This window comes from Dermatophagoides farinae, chromosome 7 (genome assembly GCF_024713945.1).
Source record: "Dermatophagoides farinae isolate YC_2012a chromosome 7, ASM2471394v1, whole genome shotgun sequence".
Taxonomy (NCBI): Eukaryota; Metazoa; Arthropoda; class Arachnida; order Sarcoptiformes; family Pyroglyphidae; genus Dermatophagoides; species Dermatophagoides farinae.
In genome coordinates this window covers 2316418-2332409 of record NC_134683.1, presented here as the reverse complement: position 1 = coordinate 2332409, position 15992 = coordinate 2316418, and the positions used below count along the sequence as shown (strand labels likewise).

The 15992-nt window shown below is 30.3% G+C and overlaps 3 protein-coding genes across 5 annotated transcripts in view; 1 reads left to right on the top strand and 2 right to left on the bottom strand.

Moving 5' to 3' along the window:
• Positions 1-268: 268 nt before the first annotated feature.
• Positions 269-1756, bottom strand: betaggt-I (geranylgeranyl transferase type-1 subunit beta). Its single transcript, XM_075732875.1, has 4 exons — positions 1527-1756; positions 1110-1436; positions 558-1030; positions 269-493 (listed from the first exon to the last, which is right to left on the bottom strand). The coding sequence occupies exons 1-4, from the start codon at positions 1619-1621 to the stop codon at positions 327-329; spliced, it is 1062 nt and encodes a 353-aa protein (XP_075588990.1). The 5' UTR covers positions 1622-1756; the 3' UTR covers positions 269-326.
• On the bottom strand, positions 1629-3201 carry LOC124497068 (uncharacterized). Its single transcript, XM_047060668.2, has one exon. The coding sequence runs from the start codon at positions 3199-3201 to the stop codon at positions 1858-1860; it is 1344 nt and encodes a 447-aa protein (XP_046916624.2). The 3' UTR covers positions 1629-1857.
• A 186-nt stretch (positions 3202-3387) lies between these two features.
• The window catches only part of LOC124497040 (putative RNA-binding protein 19), a 33391-nt gene continuing 20786 nt past the window's right edge, over positions 3388-15992 (top strand). For all 3 annotated transcript variants that reach the window (XM_047060628.2, XM_047060631.2, XM_075732873.1), the window contains exons 1-5: positions 3388-3528; positions 3602-4089; positions 4157-6303; positions 6401-6506; positions 6567-6759. In XM_047060628.2, coding sequence (XP_046916584.2) covers positions 4054-4089; positions 4157-6303; positions 6401-6506; positions 6567-6759 — 2482 coding nt within the window. In that variant the 5' untranslated portion in view covers positions 3388-3528; positions 3602-4053. The remainder of the gene's footprint in view (positions 3529-3601; positions 4090-4156; positions 6304-6400; positions 6507-6566; positions 6760-15992) is intronic.

Here is a 15992-nt window from a genome sequence, read left to right as displayed (position 1 = left end):
CTTTGTTTCATCACAAATGTTAACCAATATTTCGGGTTTGTCTCATTTTATGATATTTCACTAACTTTCAATTTCTAGTACAATTGTTTCAATTTATTTTCTTTTTTTTGTATATGAACGGTCCCTTCATTACAGGGTAAACTGCAAAATTGAATTTTTGTTAACCTTGCAGTGTACACCGCAGACTTTCGTCTCTGTGATGCAGTGATTTTATAACACACAAACGCACAAGGCTGGATATATTCGTAAACAACATGACATGGTTAAATTTTTAATTTGAAAAAATTTTTTTTTTATTTCAAACTTTTTTTTGTTCACAATAACAATCAGGACTGACCACCATTCCATTCAGAATGGATTGAACATAAATGTTTGTAAGCTCGTTGGCTAATATTTAATGCTGGATAAATTGATTGAACATCCATTTCGGTATTGATTCGATTATAAACTCGTAGTGATAATGCAGCCAGTCCAAAATATGTATGTAAAACATCTATGAAATGAATATAAAGTTATTTCGATATTTAATTGATGATGATATATTGTAAAGAAATTACCTGATGATGTATCGGGATATTTTCCAAATCCACCGCCATCATAATCGAATGTTGTTGATAAGAATTCGGAATGCAATTGATCATCAATAAATTGAAATGAATTCAACATTGTAAGTGTAGCACCGACCCAAAATGAATAACATGTATCCGGATCTTTATGTGGTCGACCCTGAAATCCAGTCACTTGACGATGTAGACACCATTCGGCAATCAATTGACGTTTTCGTTGATCATAAACATCATTCAATTGGCCCATCAATTCAAGAGAAGCAATAGCACAGAATGTTGAACCAGCATGTGCTTCAGCACCAATCGTTTGTCCAAATGCATTTTCATAATTCTGACACGATTTTATATGAGCAATAATTGTATCACGATTAACTGATGACCAATCTTGAAGAATATAACAGACGGCAACAGCACAATATACTATTCGTATATCGGATTCTTCTTCAATCAATGATTGAATAAATCTATGTTTTATAAGATAATAATTCTCAATTAATTCATCTATTTGAGATCTATACACACCATAGAAATTCAAAAAATTACCTTCCATCATTTTGTTGATGATGACGAATACCACTAATAATTGCATTACGATTAACACGATCAAGTTGATCACCAAGAATAATCAATGAAATTAAGGCACAATAAGTTAAAGAAAGATTAGAATAATCATATTTATATTCTGTACGTCCAATAGCTGATCGATGACAAGTGAAACCAAATTTTCCATCACTAATATCTTCATCATTTTCTGGATGTAATTGATGTTCATATATGGAATCGATTATTTCACATTTTCTTGTATCACTTAATTCATCCAAACTGTTGATTAAATCCAGACCAGATATGAGAAAAAATATCAACATTAAACTATAAATAAATAAAATATTTGTAAAATGGAAAAATAATCAATCAATCAATGAATTTATTAATCAAAAAAAATTATGATGATCATTTTACCGGTTATTATCATCGATTGAAAATATTTTATCAAATTTTTTAATCATATATTTTATCAACAATTCCCGTTTTCTTTCATCAATTTTTATAGTCATTGTGGTGTTATATATCGTCTCTAGACCACTTTAGGATAATTTTTTTTTCACAGAATAAAATCTTAAATCAATCAAACAAACATTAAAATTATAATACAAATGAAATAAATGCTTTGGAATTTTTTTTTTGTTCTTGTTTGCAAGAATTGTGGCTATTTATACAGACATGGGTAAAATTTGGGCGCTGTCTCGAAAAGAGCGCGCGCCAAGTTTCAAGAAAAATTCTTTTGTTTGTTTTATTTAAGATTTTTTCTTTCGATTTTCGTTATTCTTTTTTTTGTTTGTTCATCATTTATGGAATTGGTTCCATTATCGATGAAATCCATGTCCCAAAAACGTGGTGGTGAACGATATGCAGAACGATAGCCACGATGTTTAGCACAATCATCCAATAATGAATGCAATTTAGTCACTGATAATTGTCTTGATCCATAATAATTTTGGCAATTATGACACAATAATCTAAACAAACCATCACATTGATAATCACGTTCGATAATCGGTTGAACATTTTGTTCGCCTTCTGTTTGTTTTATTTTGGCTGATTTTTTATCTTTGAAAACTTTTAATTTGATTTCACCAGTATCATTATCATCATCATCATGTTGATTGAAAAAATCATCTCGGCTACTTTTTGGTTGAATATTTTCATTTGTCGTTACTGCTGATGATATTGGACATTTATCACCAGTGGAAGAAGATGAAGTAGAATCTAAAGAATCATCATCCATAATTATGGTTTCATTAATTATATTTGACGAATTTTCCAACAAAGTTGTTTCATTGAATTGTGATTGATTTGGATCTATGGTTTTATCCGCCAAGATAGTTGGTGCATCATAATCATCGTCATCATCAATACTATGGTAATCAAGTATTGATTCATTTGCACTAACTAAAGGGCGTGAAATCGACTCATTATGATTAAAGTCATTATGATTCATTTGATTTGATGAGATGGAGCTGAGTATTTGTTCGCTTTCAATCGAATCGCTACTATTCGATTCCGATAAATGATTCGATTCATTTGAAAAAAATGAATTCTCAGCCAACATTTGTGGAGATTGAATAATTGTTTCATTTGTTTTGAGAAGATTTTCAGAGATAGATTCATCTTGTCTTGTAGATGTTGAGTGGTGGTCCATTTTATCAAAATTTGACATCAAAACAGCCAACGTATTCTTCACTTTTTTCATATTTTTCGTTACAGACATTGAGCATACATTGTTTACAGATTTTATAAAAGATTTTTCTGATTCAATTTTCTTTTTGGCTTGTTTAAAATCTTTGAATTTCATTCGACCAAATGTGCTGCTTTTCATTCGAATTCTATTGCGTTTATCTATAATTTTTCCAGGTTGATCAATCACTATAATATCCGATGGAAGACCAGGATGGTCTGATACATTTGTGAATAAAGAATTTTTCATTTCTTGTTGTTTTGATACAAAACAATCACGGATGGAATAATTATCATTATTCATATCGACAGTCATTGGTGATTCAGGTATTTCAATTACATCTTGTTCATCTTCAAGTGAATCATCTTCATAGTTCTCATGATCGTTGATTAAATCCATTTTTCAAGTTCAAGTTTTTTCGAATTCGAAATGAAATGTTGCTGCCACTAAATATGCATTATTATTCAATGATGATCAAAACAAACGAATCGATAAAATAGAAAGAAATGTTCCGAAAATAAAGTAAAGAAATCTTTCTCGGGCAAAGTGTTTTGCTTGTTTTCTGCCACGAGTTTTCATCATCAACACATTTATTATTTTTAAATTAATCAAATTTCAATCAACAAAATAAAATGGCACAAGGAAAATTAAAGGTCAAAACAAAATTGCCTGGCAATATTAAAAAAGCCTCTGTACATCGTGGTGTACAGAAAAAGAAATCAAAAGGTATGATGGTTCGATTTGTATTCAAGTTTAAATCTCATCTTATCAAATCAATATTTTTTTTCCAAAACAACAGTTCCAAATAAAAAACCTAAACCGATTACACAGGGACAAAAACTTCAACATGAAGTGACCAAAGAAATAAACAAAACAATTGAAGCTGAAGCTCGAGGAATGGCACAGAAATTTGGCGAACCATCCACAAAAATTGATCGAAATGCATTGAAATCATCATAATCGTTGATTATTATCGTTGTTTTTCATTATTTTTTTTTGTAAATAAAATTTGTCATTGTCAAATTAATTGAATAAAATTCTATTCGTTATCTAATTTATTTTATGAATTTTATCTGAAAGAATTCCATTCAAAATCAGTCGAATCAGTTTCATGATCCTGATACGGCAGGTGGATTCTATTTTGCATAGCTATTCGAATCGAAATAGATGACCCACGTGCCCAAAAAATTATTGATATAACACGCGCTTGTTTTCAATTCGATTGTAAACAAACAATCCGTTTCAGGAACAATGTCACGAATATTCATTGAAAATTTGCCTAAAAATGTAATTTATTATTATTCCTAATTTAATAATTTTAATCAATATTTTTTTTTGTTTTCAATCTTTATAGATTACTCAAGATGTATTGCAACAAAAATTTGCCGAAAAAGGTGAAATAACCGATATTCAACTACGGCAAGATAAAAGAAATGCATTCATTGGTTACAAACAATCAGAACAGGCACAGAATGCAGTGGATTATTTCAATCGAACATTTATTCATACTTCTAAAATAACCGTGAAAATTGTCGATAATTATCGTTTGAATAAAAAAGTAGAAAAATTGCCAACAATTAGCGATGAAAAATCATTTGACGATGAAACAAAGAAAAAGAAACGAAAAAAAATCGATCCATTCGAAGAAGTTCGAAATGATCCTGAATTTGAAGATTTTCTTCGTCTACAACGAAACATTGATACGAATAACAAAAGTAAAGAAATCTGGAAAGATGATGTTATCGCTAATGTTCACGGTGATGATGATGATAATGACGATGATGTCGGTCAAGACGAAATTGACGAAGATAATCACGATAAAACGGTTGAAAAACGTATAAAAAAGACATTCGATTTTACTGTGAAAATTCGTGGCCTACCATACAAGATAAAAAAATCACAATTAAAAGAATTTCTTAAACCAATCAAACCGATGAGCATGAGATTTGTACCACATGTAAAAGGAATTGCATATGTATCATTTAAAAATGCTTTAGATCTACAACAAGCTATGATTAAACATCGTGGTTTCATCGATGGTCATCGAATTGAGATAACTAAAATGGAGAAACAAAAACAAAACAAAGCCGATAATATAATGGAAGAAAATGGTAAAAAAATTGACAAACAAAATAATGACGAACAGCAAGAAAAAGAACAGCCCGAACCTATAAGTGAATCTGGTAGAATTTTTATTCGAAATCTATCCTATACATGTATGGAAGATGATCTACGACAATTGTTTGAAAAATTCGGCACAATTACCGAACTTCATATGCCTATTGATTCGTATACAAAAAAACCAAAAGGTTTTGCTTTTGTAACATACATGTTTCCTGAACATGCCATACTAGCATTTAATCAATTGGATAAAACCGATTTTCAAGGTCGTCTTATACATTTATTACCTGCACATATGAAAAATGAATCCACTTATAATGGTCCACCACCACCATCACCATCGGATGATGAAATGAATGATGATAATGATGAACAACAACGAAAAAAATCTTCAACATTTAAACAAGCCAAAAATGAAGAAAATCGTCAAGATGCACAGAATAAAACACGTTGGAATACATTATTTGTACGTCCGAATGCTGTGGCTGATATAATGAGTAAAAATTTGAATATGAATAAATTGGATTTGCTAACAAAATCGGATCGTAAATCCGGTAATGCAGCAGTACGTATGGCATTGGGTGAAGCACAAATTGTGAATGAAATTAAACAATTTTTGTTAAAAAATCAAGTCCATCTTGAATCATTTGAACGTGGTGTTGATTGTCCTCGTAGTCGTACAACAATTTTGGTAAAAAATTTACCATCCGAAACTCAAGAACAAGAGATCAAGACATTATTTGAAAAATACGGCTTAATTAATCGAGTTATATTACCACCATACGGATTGACAGCTATTGTCGAAATGCAAGAATCGAATGAAGCTAAATTTGCATTCAAAAAATTAGCCTACAGTAATTTTAATCATTATCCATTATATTTAGAATGGGCACCTGAAGATATATTTTCTGGTTCATCAGCTAAATCATCTGATAAATCAATAGATGTGGTGGATGAAAAACCCGAAGAGATTATTATCGAAGATGGTTCAACAATATTTGTTAAAAATCTTAATTTCGATACTACTGAAGAAGATTTTCGCCAATATTTTGAAGATAAAATTGGTCCTGTTCATACGGCCACTATTGCAACGAAAAAAACAGCCAAAGGAATTTTATCCATGGGTTATGGTTTCATTCAATTTTATAAATCCAAAATGGCAAAAGAAGCAATTAAAAAATTACAGAATTCAACATTGGATGGTCATCCAATCGAGATTAAATTATCAAATCGAACTACAACGTCGAAAACGAATCAAACGGCGATGGTAAAAAGCTTTTCTGGTAAAAATCGTTCTGGACAAAAACAAACTGGATCCAAAATTTGTGTCAAAAACATTCCATTCGAAGCTACCGTTGAAGATGTTCGAAAAATTTTCAGGTATTATATCTATTCCTGTCGAAAGATGGCGCTTGTTCACCTATAAACATGTATTTTTTTTATTCTATTTTTTAATTTTTTTTTTCGTAATTATCAGTTCATTTGGTCAGATTAAATCGGTACGAATACCAAAAAAATTGGCTGGTTCATCACAATATCGTGGTTTTGGTTTTGTTGATTTTGTCACAAAAGAAGATGCTAAGGTAAGTTTTGCTAATCAATAACCGGCTCAGTTTTTATTTTTATTTTTCTTTAAAAAAAAGCGAGCATTCGATGCTCTTTCAGCAAGTACTCATCTTTATGGTCGACCATTGGTACTAGAATGGGCTAAAAATGATACAATAATGAATATTGACAATAATAACGATGATAATGATGATGATGATAATAATTACCGTGACGAAGGTAGACAAATAGGTGCCAAAATGGCCCGATATTTTCAACAAAATTCAAATGGTTAGTTTTTTTTTTATTCACATTGTCTATGCATGAATATATATGATTGAATGTATCTCAATTTGACTTGTTTTTTTTCCTCTGATTATTTGTGGCGGTTTTTTTTCCAATAGTTCTGTGTTGTTGAATAAAAAAAAATTAGTTTCGGTCCTTACGTGGACCATCAATTTTTTTCCGAATTATTTGAAGTCATCATCATCATCATCATCATCAATAAGAGGCTATGCTGCTTTGATAGACTTATTTTTTTTTGTTCCTTTAAAGACTGATCAACAAAAAAAAATTTTCGCTTTTGTTCTCATTTTTCTTCATCAAATTGATCGATGACTTTGAATTTTGATAATCAAAGGTGAACAACGTGTGTGTGTGTGTCGTGTTTTTTTTTGTTCTTAGAGACAAAACAATCCTGAAACACTTATTGGTCAATTGACGAATGTTTCGCGTGTATGTGTGTGTGTGTGTTGTTTGTCTATTGGTTAACATTAATTCAATGTCTCTTTGTTGTTATTATTAAGGACCTAAAAAAATTATTTAGATTTCAATGGTGTTTTGTGGATGATTTTTTTTTCTTTTTTGTTGCCTGCTTTCTTCCAGTCCACATGTTCAAATGGCTCTTGCTTTTTTGATGATAATGATAGATGATAATGATGATGATGATGATGGCATTTCTTTTCTCAATTTTTTTTGCTGTTGTTGTTGTTGTTGAAAATTGGATCGGTTCAGAACCTAGATCTATCTATAGCATTTTTTCGTGTGTGTGTGTGTGTGTTTGAATTTGATTCTAGAGTTGAAAAAAATATTTTTTTTCTCATCCTTTTAATTTGTTTCTATTTCACACACGTTGTTGTTGTTGTTTGAATTCGAATGTTTTAAGTGGAACTTTTTTTTTGTTCACCATAATCAATGGACAAGAATAATAAACGACGACAACAACAACAACAGCAATTCTTAACTTGACTTAGATCCGTTTCCTTTTTCTAAAGTCTTGTTGTTGTTGTTGTTTAAAGAAGACAATATAATATTCAAGTCTATTTTGAATGAATTCTTTACATCGCGGTTTTTTATTTCTCTCTCTGTCTCTCTCTCTCTCTCTCTCTCTCTCTCTCTGTTTTGATCTCAAGTGCAAGAAGAATCCAGAGAAACTAGAGATTTGGGCAATATATAAAGTATAAAGTCGAGAGAGAGAGAGTGTGTGTGTGTGTGTTCCATGATGATGATGATGGCAATGTTGACCTGTCATCGACAGATACCGTACATATATAGTTGCATTCAATTTTTGATTCTCAAAAAATCTGTTTGGATCTTTTTTTTCTCCACTATTTCCACTCACTTGAAAATCACTTTTTATTTCGAATCATCATCATCACAATGTTTATGTCTGGTATGTGTTTATGTTTATGGTATGATGAATCGATGTGAACATTGAATGCAATAATAAACTACCGATCCAGAAATGGAATTGAATTGAATCGGCAAAAATAAAAAAAAACTTCAAATTACATTCAAGAGTGAAAAAAAGTTGTCGTTGTTGTTGTTGTTTTGTTCAATATCAGATTTGAAAATAAAAGCTAAACATTCAAGAATTCATTCATTCTGTTTAGCTATTATTTTTTGTTTTGTACAAAATTCTTTATGAATTTCATGTTTACAGGTGTTTAGATTGTCCGATTCTGTTATGTATGAAAAATTGTTTGTACACTCGATTCTTTCATTGTTTTTGTTATTGTTGTCTGGTAGCAGAATAATAATTCTTGTTTTTGTCACAAATTTCTTCCGCATTTGCATTCACAACTATGTTATGTTTTGTATTAGTAGTGTGTTAGTATACCAGATTTTTTTTCTTTGGCCCACATGCTGTGTGTGTGTGTAGTAAGATCGAATTTGAAAATGACAAATTGTAATTGGAATTATACACAACAATCCTAAAGACCCCAAATGGATGTTGTTGTTGTTTGAACCCGATTTTTTTTATATTTGAATCAAGCAAGTGTGTGTGTTTGTGTGTGTAATTATGAGTCACACTTTTTTTTGATGTCGTTTATATATGAATCCATGTTGGATACTATACTATATGGGTCCCATGTTGTGCTAATTCTTATTGTATATGTTAATGTGTGATGATCGTCATCATCATCATCATCAATTGAGAATTTTTCCCAATCGTTCTGGTTATTGTTGTTGTTGTTGTAGTTATTACAATAACAGAAACAAAAACAAAAACAAAAATGTCAAAATGAGGTATGTTGTGTTTTGGTGTACAACAATCAATACATTGAATTGAATTGAAAACACAATGGACACCTTGGGACAAATTTATTGTTGCTGTTTTTATTATTCTACCTAACCAGAGAAGTTAGGAAGATAGAGAGAGAGAGAGAGAGAGAGAGAGAGAGAGAGAGAAAAAAAAAGAATTGAAATTGGAACAAAACATTTGGTGTATTTTTTCATTCAATTCAGGTTTTTTTGTATAGTAAATTCTCTGTGTGCGTTGATGGTGTACTGGTCATTGCCCACATCAATTGTTGACATATTGACATCATCATGGAAACATTTATGGCCACAAATCTCTTGTAGGTGTGATTCTCTATGTGTGTGTGTGTGTGTGCATGTGTGGCCTAATCCTTTTGCCTAAAGCTTGGCAATTGTCGTTTATGATTTATTCTAGCGATCCATTTGAATTTACAATGATGATGATGATGATGATGAAAGATTTCCAAAAATAACCTAATGACAGATCTAGATTTAGATTTCAGAATTTTTTTTTATACTTTTCACTTGTCATTGACAGACAGCAGAATTTTTTTTATATTATAAATCTCATTTACCATTCAGACAGTCTGTATGTTTTGGTGCATTTTTTTTCATTTCTATTCTGAAAAAAAATTAAACTGGTTGACTGACTTGAATGACTGGCATTGACATACCATATATGATAATAATATTACCGACAGAATGGACGAGAAAAAAAATCATGGATTCTGATTTTTTTTTTGCTGCTGCTGCTGCTGCTTCTATGGTTTTCATTTTATATCCAATGTATGAATGAAAGAAAAAGAAAAATAATATTTCAGAAACATACATCCAGACAGCAGACACACGTTCATCAGACGAACTGAAAACTGTCAAGATTTACTATAAAGAAGAATGATAAAATTTTTTTTTTTTTTTTTTTTTTGGAAGCTTAGTTGGTATATATTATATATGTTTCTGAGGTTTCAGATTCAGAGCCTCATCCCCCGTTTTTTGTTATGTAACCCATGAAAAGTAGAAACAAATTCTTCAAATATGATGTAGAGATTTTCTCTTATTCTTGTTTCAAGAATTTTTTTTCTTCGTTGGATGAAATTCTGCAGGAATTAAGAAGAAGAAGAAAATTTCGTAGAAAGTACACGCAACATCTCTATATCTGATATCGTCGTATATGTCAGTCGTTTATATTAAATGTATTATGATGATATTTTACATTTTTCTTCATGTTTAGTTTTCGTCATTCGATTTTTTATTTTCTATGATATGCTGGTAGCCATGTATATATTTGTATTATATGTGATTTAAGATTCTGCTGGTACCGTCGTTGTTGTTGAATCCGATTCCAGGTTTGCTCGATCGTTGTCAGTATTTGGAAATGAAAAATCCAATTCCAGAAATAAATAGAGAAAAAAACTTTTTTTTTCATGAAATGATTCCAAAGTATAAAAAAAACGATACCGACAATGACACACACACACAATGATGACGCAACCGATGGAACAAACGAATCAAGCATGTAATGAAACAAAGAATCGAGAATCAAAAGTGTGATCATAGATTTCGATGAGACTATAGAGACAGTAATGAAATGCGAGAAAAAAAAATTGCAACAAAACCAAAATGAACCAGAGTATTGAGGACAAAGAGAAAGAGTGAGAGACTATGATGGAAACGAAAAAATCGTGCCTGTCTGAATGTATAGGCTGGTTCTTTTATTTTAGGGCATTATTTTTCTGGGGTTTGATTCGATTCGATTCTATTTATATGCAGATTAACCTCATCATCAACATCATGGTGTATCTAAATATTCTAAACACAATTCTTGGCTTGTGTGATTCGTGTATATTTTTTGTTTCTCTTGGCTACTGGAAAAGAATTTGAATTTGTATCATGTTTTTCTTTTGCTTTTTTTTTGAATATGGAAAATTCTTTGCAAAATTATTCTGTGTGTACATGATGTCACCTGCTTCAATTGCCGTTATCATTTTTGATCAAATTCAAATCATCCTCGTTTATCAATGATCCATGATGATGATCATCGATTTTTTTTTCTTTTTCATGAAAGAATCGGCTAGTTTTTTGTGAATCACCAAAATACGATAAAAAAAGAAAAAAATTTTACGAAACAATAGACTGATTTTTTCATCATCATCATCATTCTAGTCTGCCGTTTTGAATTCGTTTTTTGTTTTGTTTCCAATGGATTTAGACTATTGAAGTTGACTATTCTCTTTCACTTTTTGTATGTGTCATTGTCTAAAAAAAATGAGAGAGAGAGAAAGAGAATAGAAAAGAATCTGGTTCGGTCCATTGCCGTATCGTTTCCTATTGAATGGCACAAGTGTGCACATTGTATGAAGAATATTGTGTATGTGTATAGAGAGAGAGAGAATCTCACGAGAATTTTATTAAGGGGATAGGAATTTCTATTCATAAAACACACAGACACACACACACACACAAAAACAATGTAAAGTATAGGAAATTCATTCAACTATAGCTATTGTCCAAATCTGAATTTGGTTTTGAATTTTTTTTTTTCTTTCTTTCTTTTTGTTGTTGTCATTGGATTTCAGTGTCGGCGTGTGTGTGTGTGTGTGTGTGTGTGTGTGTGTCGGTGTTTGAGAAGATATACAATAAATTTAAATATATTTAATGTCACATTAACTTTTTTTTTCTATATTCCCAATCTTTTTGTTGTTGTTTTTTGTTGGATTCTGTAGGCTTTTTTGTTTGTTTGTTTTTTTTTGTATTTGAAGATCATATTGTTATTTCAAATGAACCGAAAAGTGAGTAGTAGTAGTAGTAGTCATTGTTCTGTTTATCTGTTGTTGTCGTATACGTTGTTGATGATGATGATGATTCGGTTCGTCGGTCATTTGACAATGATAATTTTGAAATTTCCATTGTGTTTGTGTGTGTATGATTCACATTGAATGAATGAATGATTGTATTATGAAACAATTTTTATGAATTACGGTCAAATGATGATGAGATAATGATCATGATCATTCTTTTTTTTTTGTTTTGTTTGGTGAAATTCAAATTTTCAAAAAAAAAAATGTTGATTTTGTCTATTTTATCGATACAATCGAATACAGGTACCTATAGTGGAATTTTTTTTTCTATATTTATATTTGATAAAATCCGTACTGATTCTGGTGAAAAAAAAATTTGCATCACCTAAAAAGATTCACGATTTATTCATATTAAAATCCAATGATCCATGATGATGATGATGATGGCGATTGTACTGGTTTTGATTCTATTCCCGGTCTTTCACGATTTCGACATCATACACACACACACACACACAATAGATTGATAGATAACAGTCTTTCATATGGAATTACTGCGAACATTTGCACTTTATAGAGATTTCATGAATTTATCTAAATTTGAAAAATTTTTCCAAATAAATCATTGTCTGTTGTTGTCATGTATCTATCATCATCATCATCATCATTGTAAATCATTTCGAAATGAGTTATGTGTGTGTGTGTTCAGAATAATCGTCGAATGAACCAGAAAAAAAACGAAATCCCTTTTGGTTCACTATGATTTATTCTTTTTTTTTTGGTCGTACAATGATGATGACGTGTGTGTGTGCGTCTTTAACACCAGCAGCAGCAACACCAATACACACAGATCCAATTCCAGAAATGAGATATGGTGAATGAGTTCATTAATATTTCATATATATAATATATAAATAACCAATAACACTGTAATACATCTTGTTCGGGTGTGCTGTTTTTACTTTCCCTTTTTCTGGTTTCTTGTTTCATACACACACACACAGACATTTGTCGATGTCATCAACGGTGGTTGTTCCAAGATGATCGATGTAGAACAATATTGTTGATCGTGTTTTATTATTATTCTTTTTCTTGTTGTTCACACACATACACACACATATATGTACTCGTGTAAAGATCAAAATTATCAATCTATTTGTCAACTTATGAATCAACCACATGTGGTTGGTATCTGGTACATAAAGTTTTTTCCTATTTTCATTCATTCATTCATTTTAGTTTAGTTTAGTTGAATCGACCTCGTTAGTTTTTTTTTGTCGCTATTAATTTTCTTGTTTTGACATTTAAATACTATCCAATTGAGCTTTGCTTTCACTTTCACTGTTTTTTTTTTTTTTTTTTTTTTTATTATCGGTATTCATTAACTTTCTCTTCGATCAGCCAAGAAAAAAAAACGATCGAAGATCGAAAATTCTCAGAATGTGTAGATGAGAAAAAAAGGACAAAAGGAAAAATTTGTCATGTTTTCATCGTATTTTTTTTTCGTTACCGGAATTAAGATTGATTGCCCAAAAACATCATTCATTTTTTCTAGATTATTCTTTTGATTATGATTAGGTGTGTATTTGCTATGTGGGTGTGTGGCCATCATTCACATTGTGTTTAAATTCTTTGTTTTGTTTACATCGATTTAATGAACAAGAGAATATAATGGCATACATTTTTTTCCGGCTGTATGTTTGAATATTCTGTAGTTTTTTTCCAATTTTAATCTTGATATAAAAACAAAATACACATTTTTGTTATTCATTCATTCATATTTGTTTTGGTTTTTATTTGAATAGAATTGTCGTTGTTATTTGTATTTTTTTTTGCAAAAACAGATTCAGAAAAAAATATAGAATTTGTTCTTTCTCTTATATAAAATTTATAAATCCGAATAAAATCATCAGTATTTTATATATAGAAAGAGAAAAAAAAAGCGTGTGAATGATATAGATAGAGATCGATCGTTTTCATGTCAATCGTAAAATTCAAGAATCTCATATATATTGTATAAATCCTAAACATAATTTTGACAACAGTAGTTATGCTTGGAATAGAAATCCAAAAAAAAAAAAATTCGGGTATCCCTTTTGGGAACACATTTTTTTTGTTTGTTGCCATCATGATCATCATTGATTATCACAAATACAGACACACACATTTGACTTGTTTAGAATCTTTTGGGTTTTCATTCTCTCTCTTTTTCGTTTATTTGGCTGTTGTCATTGGATTTTGTGTTTGTTTGATACGATGAATAGTGCAAAGCTTAGTGGCAAAAAGAAAATGAAGAAAAAAAATTGAACCATCATCATCATCATTGAATGAATGAAATGAGAAAACAAAACAAAAAAAAAATTTTCAGTGAACCAAAATGATGTTTTTGATGCGCATCATCGATGATGATGGTCAATAATTGTAGTTCAGTAAAAATAAAAGTGCAGAAAAAAAAATCCAAAAAAAAAATTCGAATGATCCAGTATAACGAAAAACTGATATATGCTGATAACAGCGACAAAAATTGACCAACCTTTTTTTCTCTCTTGACTAGAATCAGAATCAACTAACTGTGTAAATTATTATGGTATACGGAAAAATATTGAGTTTTTTTTCTCATTTCCCTTTCAATATTTATTCTATCCACTTTTTTTTGAATTTATATTTAGTTTTTATCTTTCCACATCAATCAATATGGTCTTATTCATAATTCTGGTTTCTTCATCTTCTTGAATTGATTGGTTTTACACACATACACACACACACACACATGAATTTGGTCCTTACAGTTACAGTTTCAATACAGAATAAATATTTTGAATTTGATGATGGTAATCGAAAATTGGTTATGATTGTGTGTGTGTGTCAGTGTTGGTCAATGGTTATGTTTTTCATTTTCATTTGATTCTACAAATGTTTATTATCATCATTGCAATACGATGACCACCACCACCACCACCACTAAAAATAGAGATATTAGATAGATAGTGAATACGAATGTTGTAATGTTGTTTTTCCATTGAATTTTGTTTTTTTTTTATTCCTTGGTCGTTGGATTTTTTTTTCCAAGTGGAAATAAATGAGTGACCACTTTTTTTTCTTGGTTCTTATTTGAGTTTTTTTTTCGTATGTATTGCTTGACTTGATGGTGTGTGTGTGTGTGTGTTTGTGTGTTTTGAGCCAAGGGAGTCGAAATCAAACGAATCGAAGCGAATCTCGAATGGAACAATCTGGAATATATCTTTTTTTTTGTTTCGATTTTTTTTTGTTCCGTTCAACTCGAAATGGATACTTTGTGGTCTTGTTGTTGTTGTTGTTGTTGTCGAATACGATTCGTATCTGATAAATTCTTCTATTTTTTTTGGATCATATATCTCATCGACCACAATATTATAGTAATAATAATAAATAGCAATCCTATAATAATAATAATAACTAGAACTAGAATCATCAACCAGTCAATTCTTTTTTTTTTTGTTGAATTCAAATTCTATACTCTTTTTTTTTGTTGTTGGTATATGGACCACCAATTCAAATTGGAATATAAAATTCTTTTGAATAGAATTGTGAACTTTTTTTTTGTTCAAATATATAACAATGGATTTTAAATTTCCAAAAAGAGGAAAAAAAATGATTCTATAAAAATAAACTTGCCTGTGTGTGTGTATTGAATCGAATCAAATGACCAATGGCCGTGGACCATTGTCATCAAAAGTCGAGTTTGGTTTGGTTTGGTTTTTGTTTGTCTGTTTTATTGGGTATTGAAAAAAAAATTCAATTTTTTTTATGGCCATTGATTATGATGATCAAGATGATAAAGATGTTTGGTATTGTATTGTGATTTTTATTGTGGTTCTACCAAAAAAAAAAAAAATCTTTACGACATTGACCATCTTTTGTCATTATTCTGTTCTGTTGTTGTTGTTGTTGTTGTTGTCTATTTTCGATTTTTTTTTGTTCTCTTTCACTTTTTCATTTCATTTTATATTCACAATTTTTATATAGTCATGGATCGTTTTTCTTTTTTTTTCTGGTCATTGAAAAAAAAGGAATTTAAATTGAATGGTCATGGCTGCTATTTTTCTCTCTGTGTGTGTGTGTGTGTGTGTCTTTAATGGAAAAAGCACATATACAGAATATTTTTCTCTTTATAAAATTCATGATGATGATGATGATGTACGAATA

What these genes read in the sequence shown, in the direction of transcription:
- betaggt-I (XM_075732875.1), bottom strand. Translation starts at nt 1,621, where the DNA reads ATGACTATAAAAATTGATGAAAGAAAACGGGAATTGTTGATAAAATAT. An exon ending in TCAATCGATGATAATAACCG is followed by an intron (nt 1,437 to 1,526) that starts GTAAAATGATCA and finishes ATTTATTTATAG; the next exon opens with TTTAATGTTGATATTTTTTC. An exon ending in CATCAACAAAATGATGGAAG is followed by an intron (nt 1,031 to 1,109) that starts GTAATTTTTTGA and finishes TATAAAACATAG; the next exon opens with ATTTATTCAATCATTGATTG.
- LOC124497068 (XM_047060668.2), bottom strand. Translation starts at nt 3,201, where the DNA reads ATGGATTTAATCAACGATCATGAGAACTATGAAGATGATTCACTTGAA.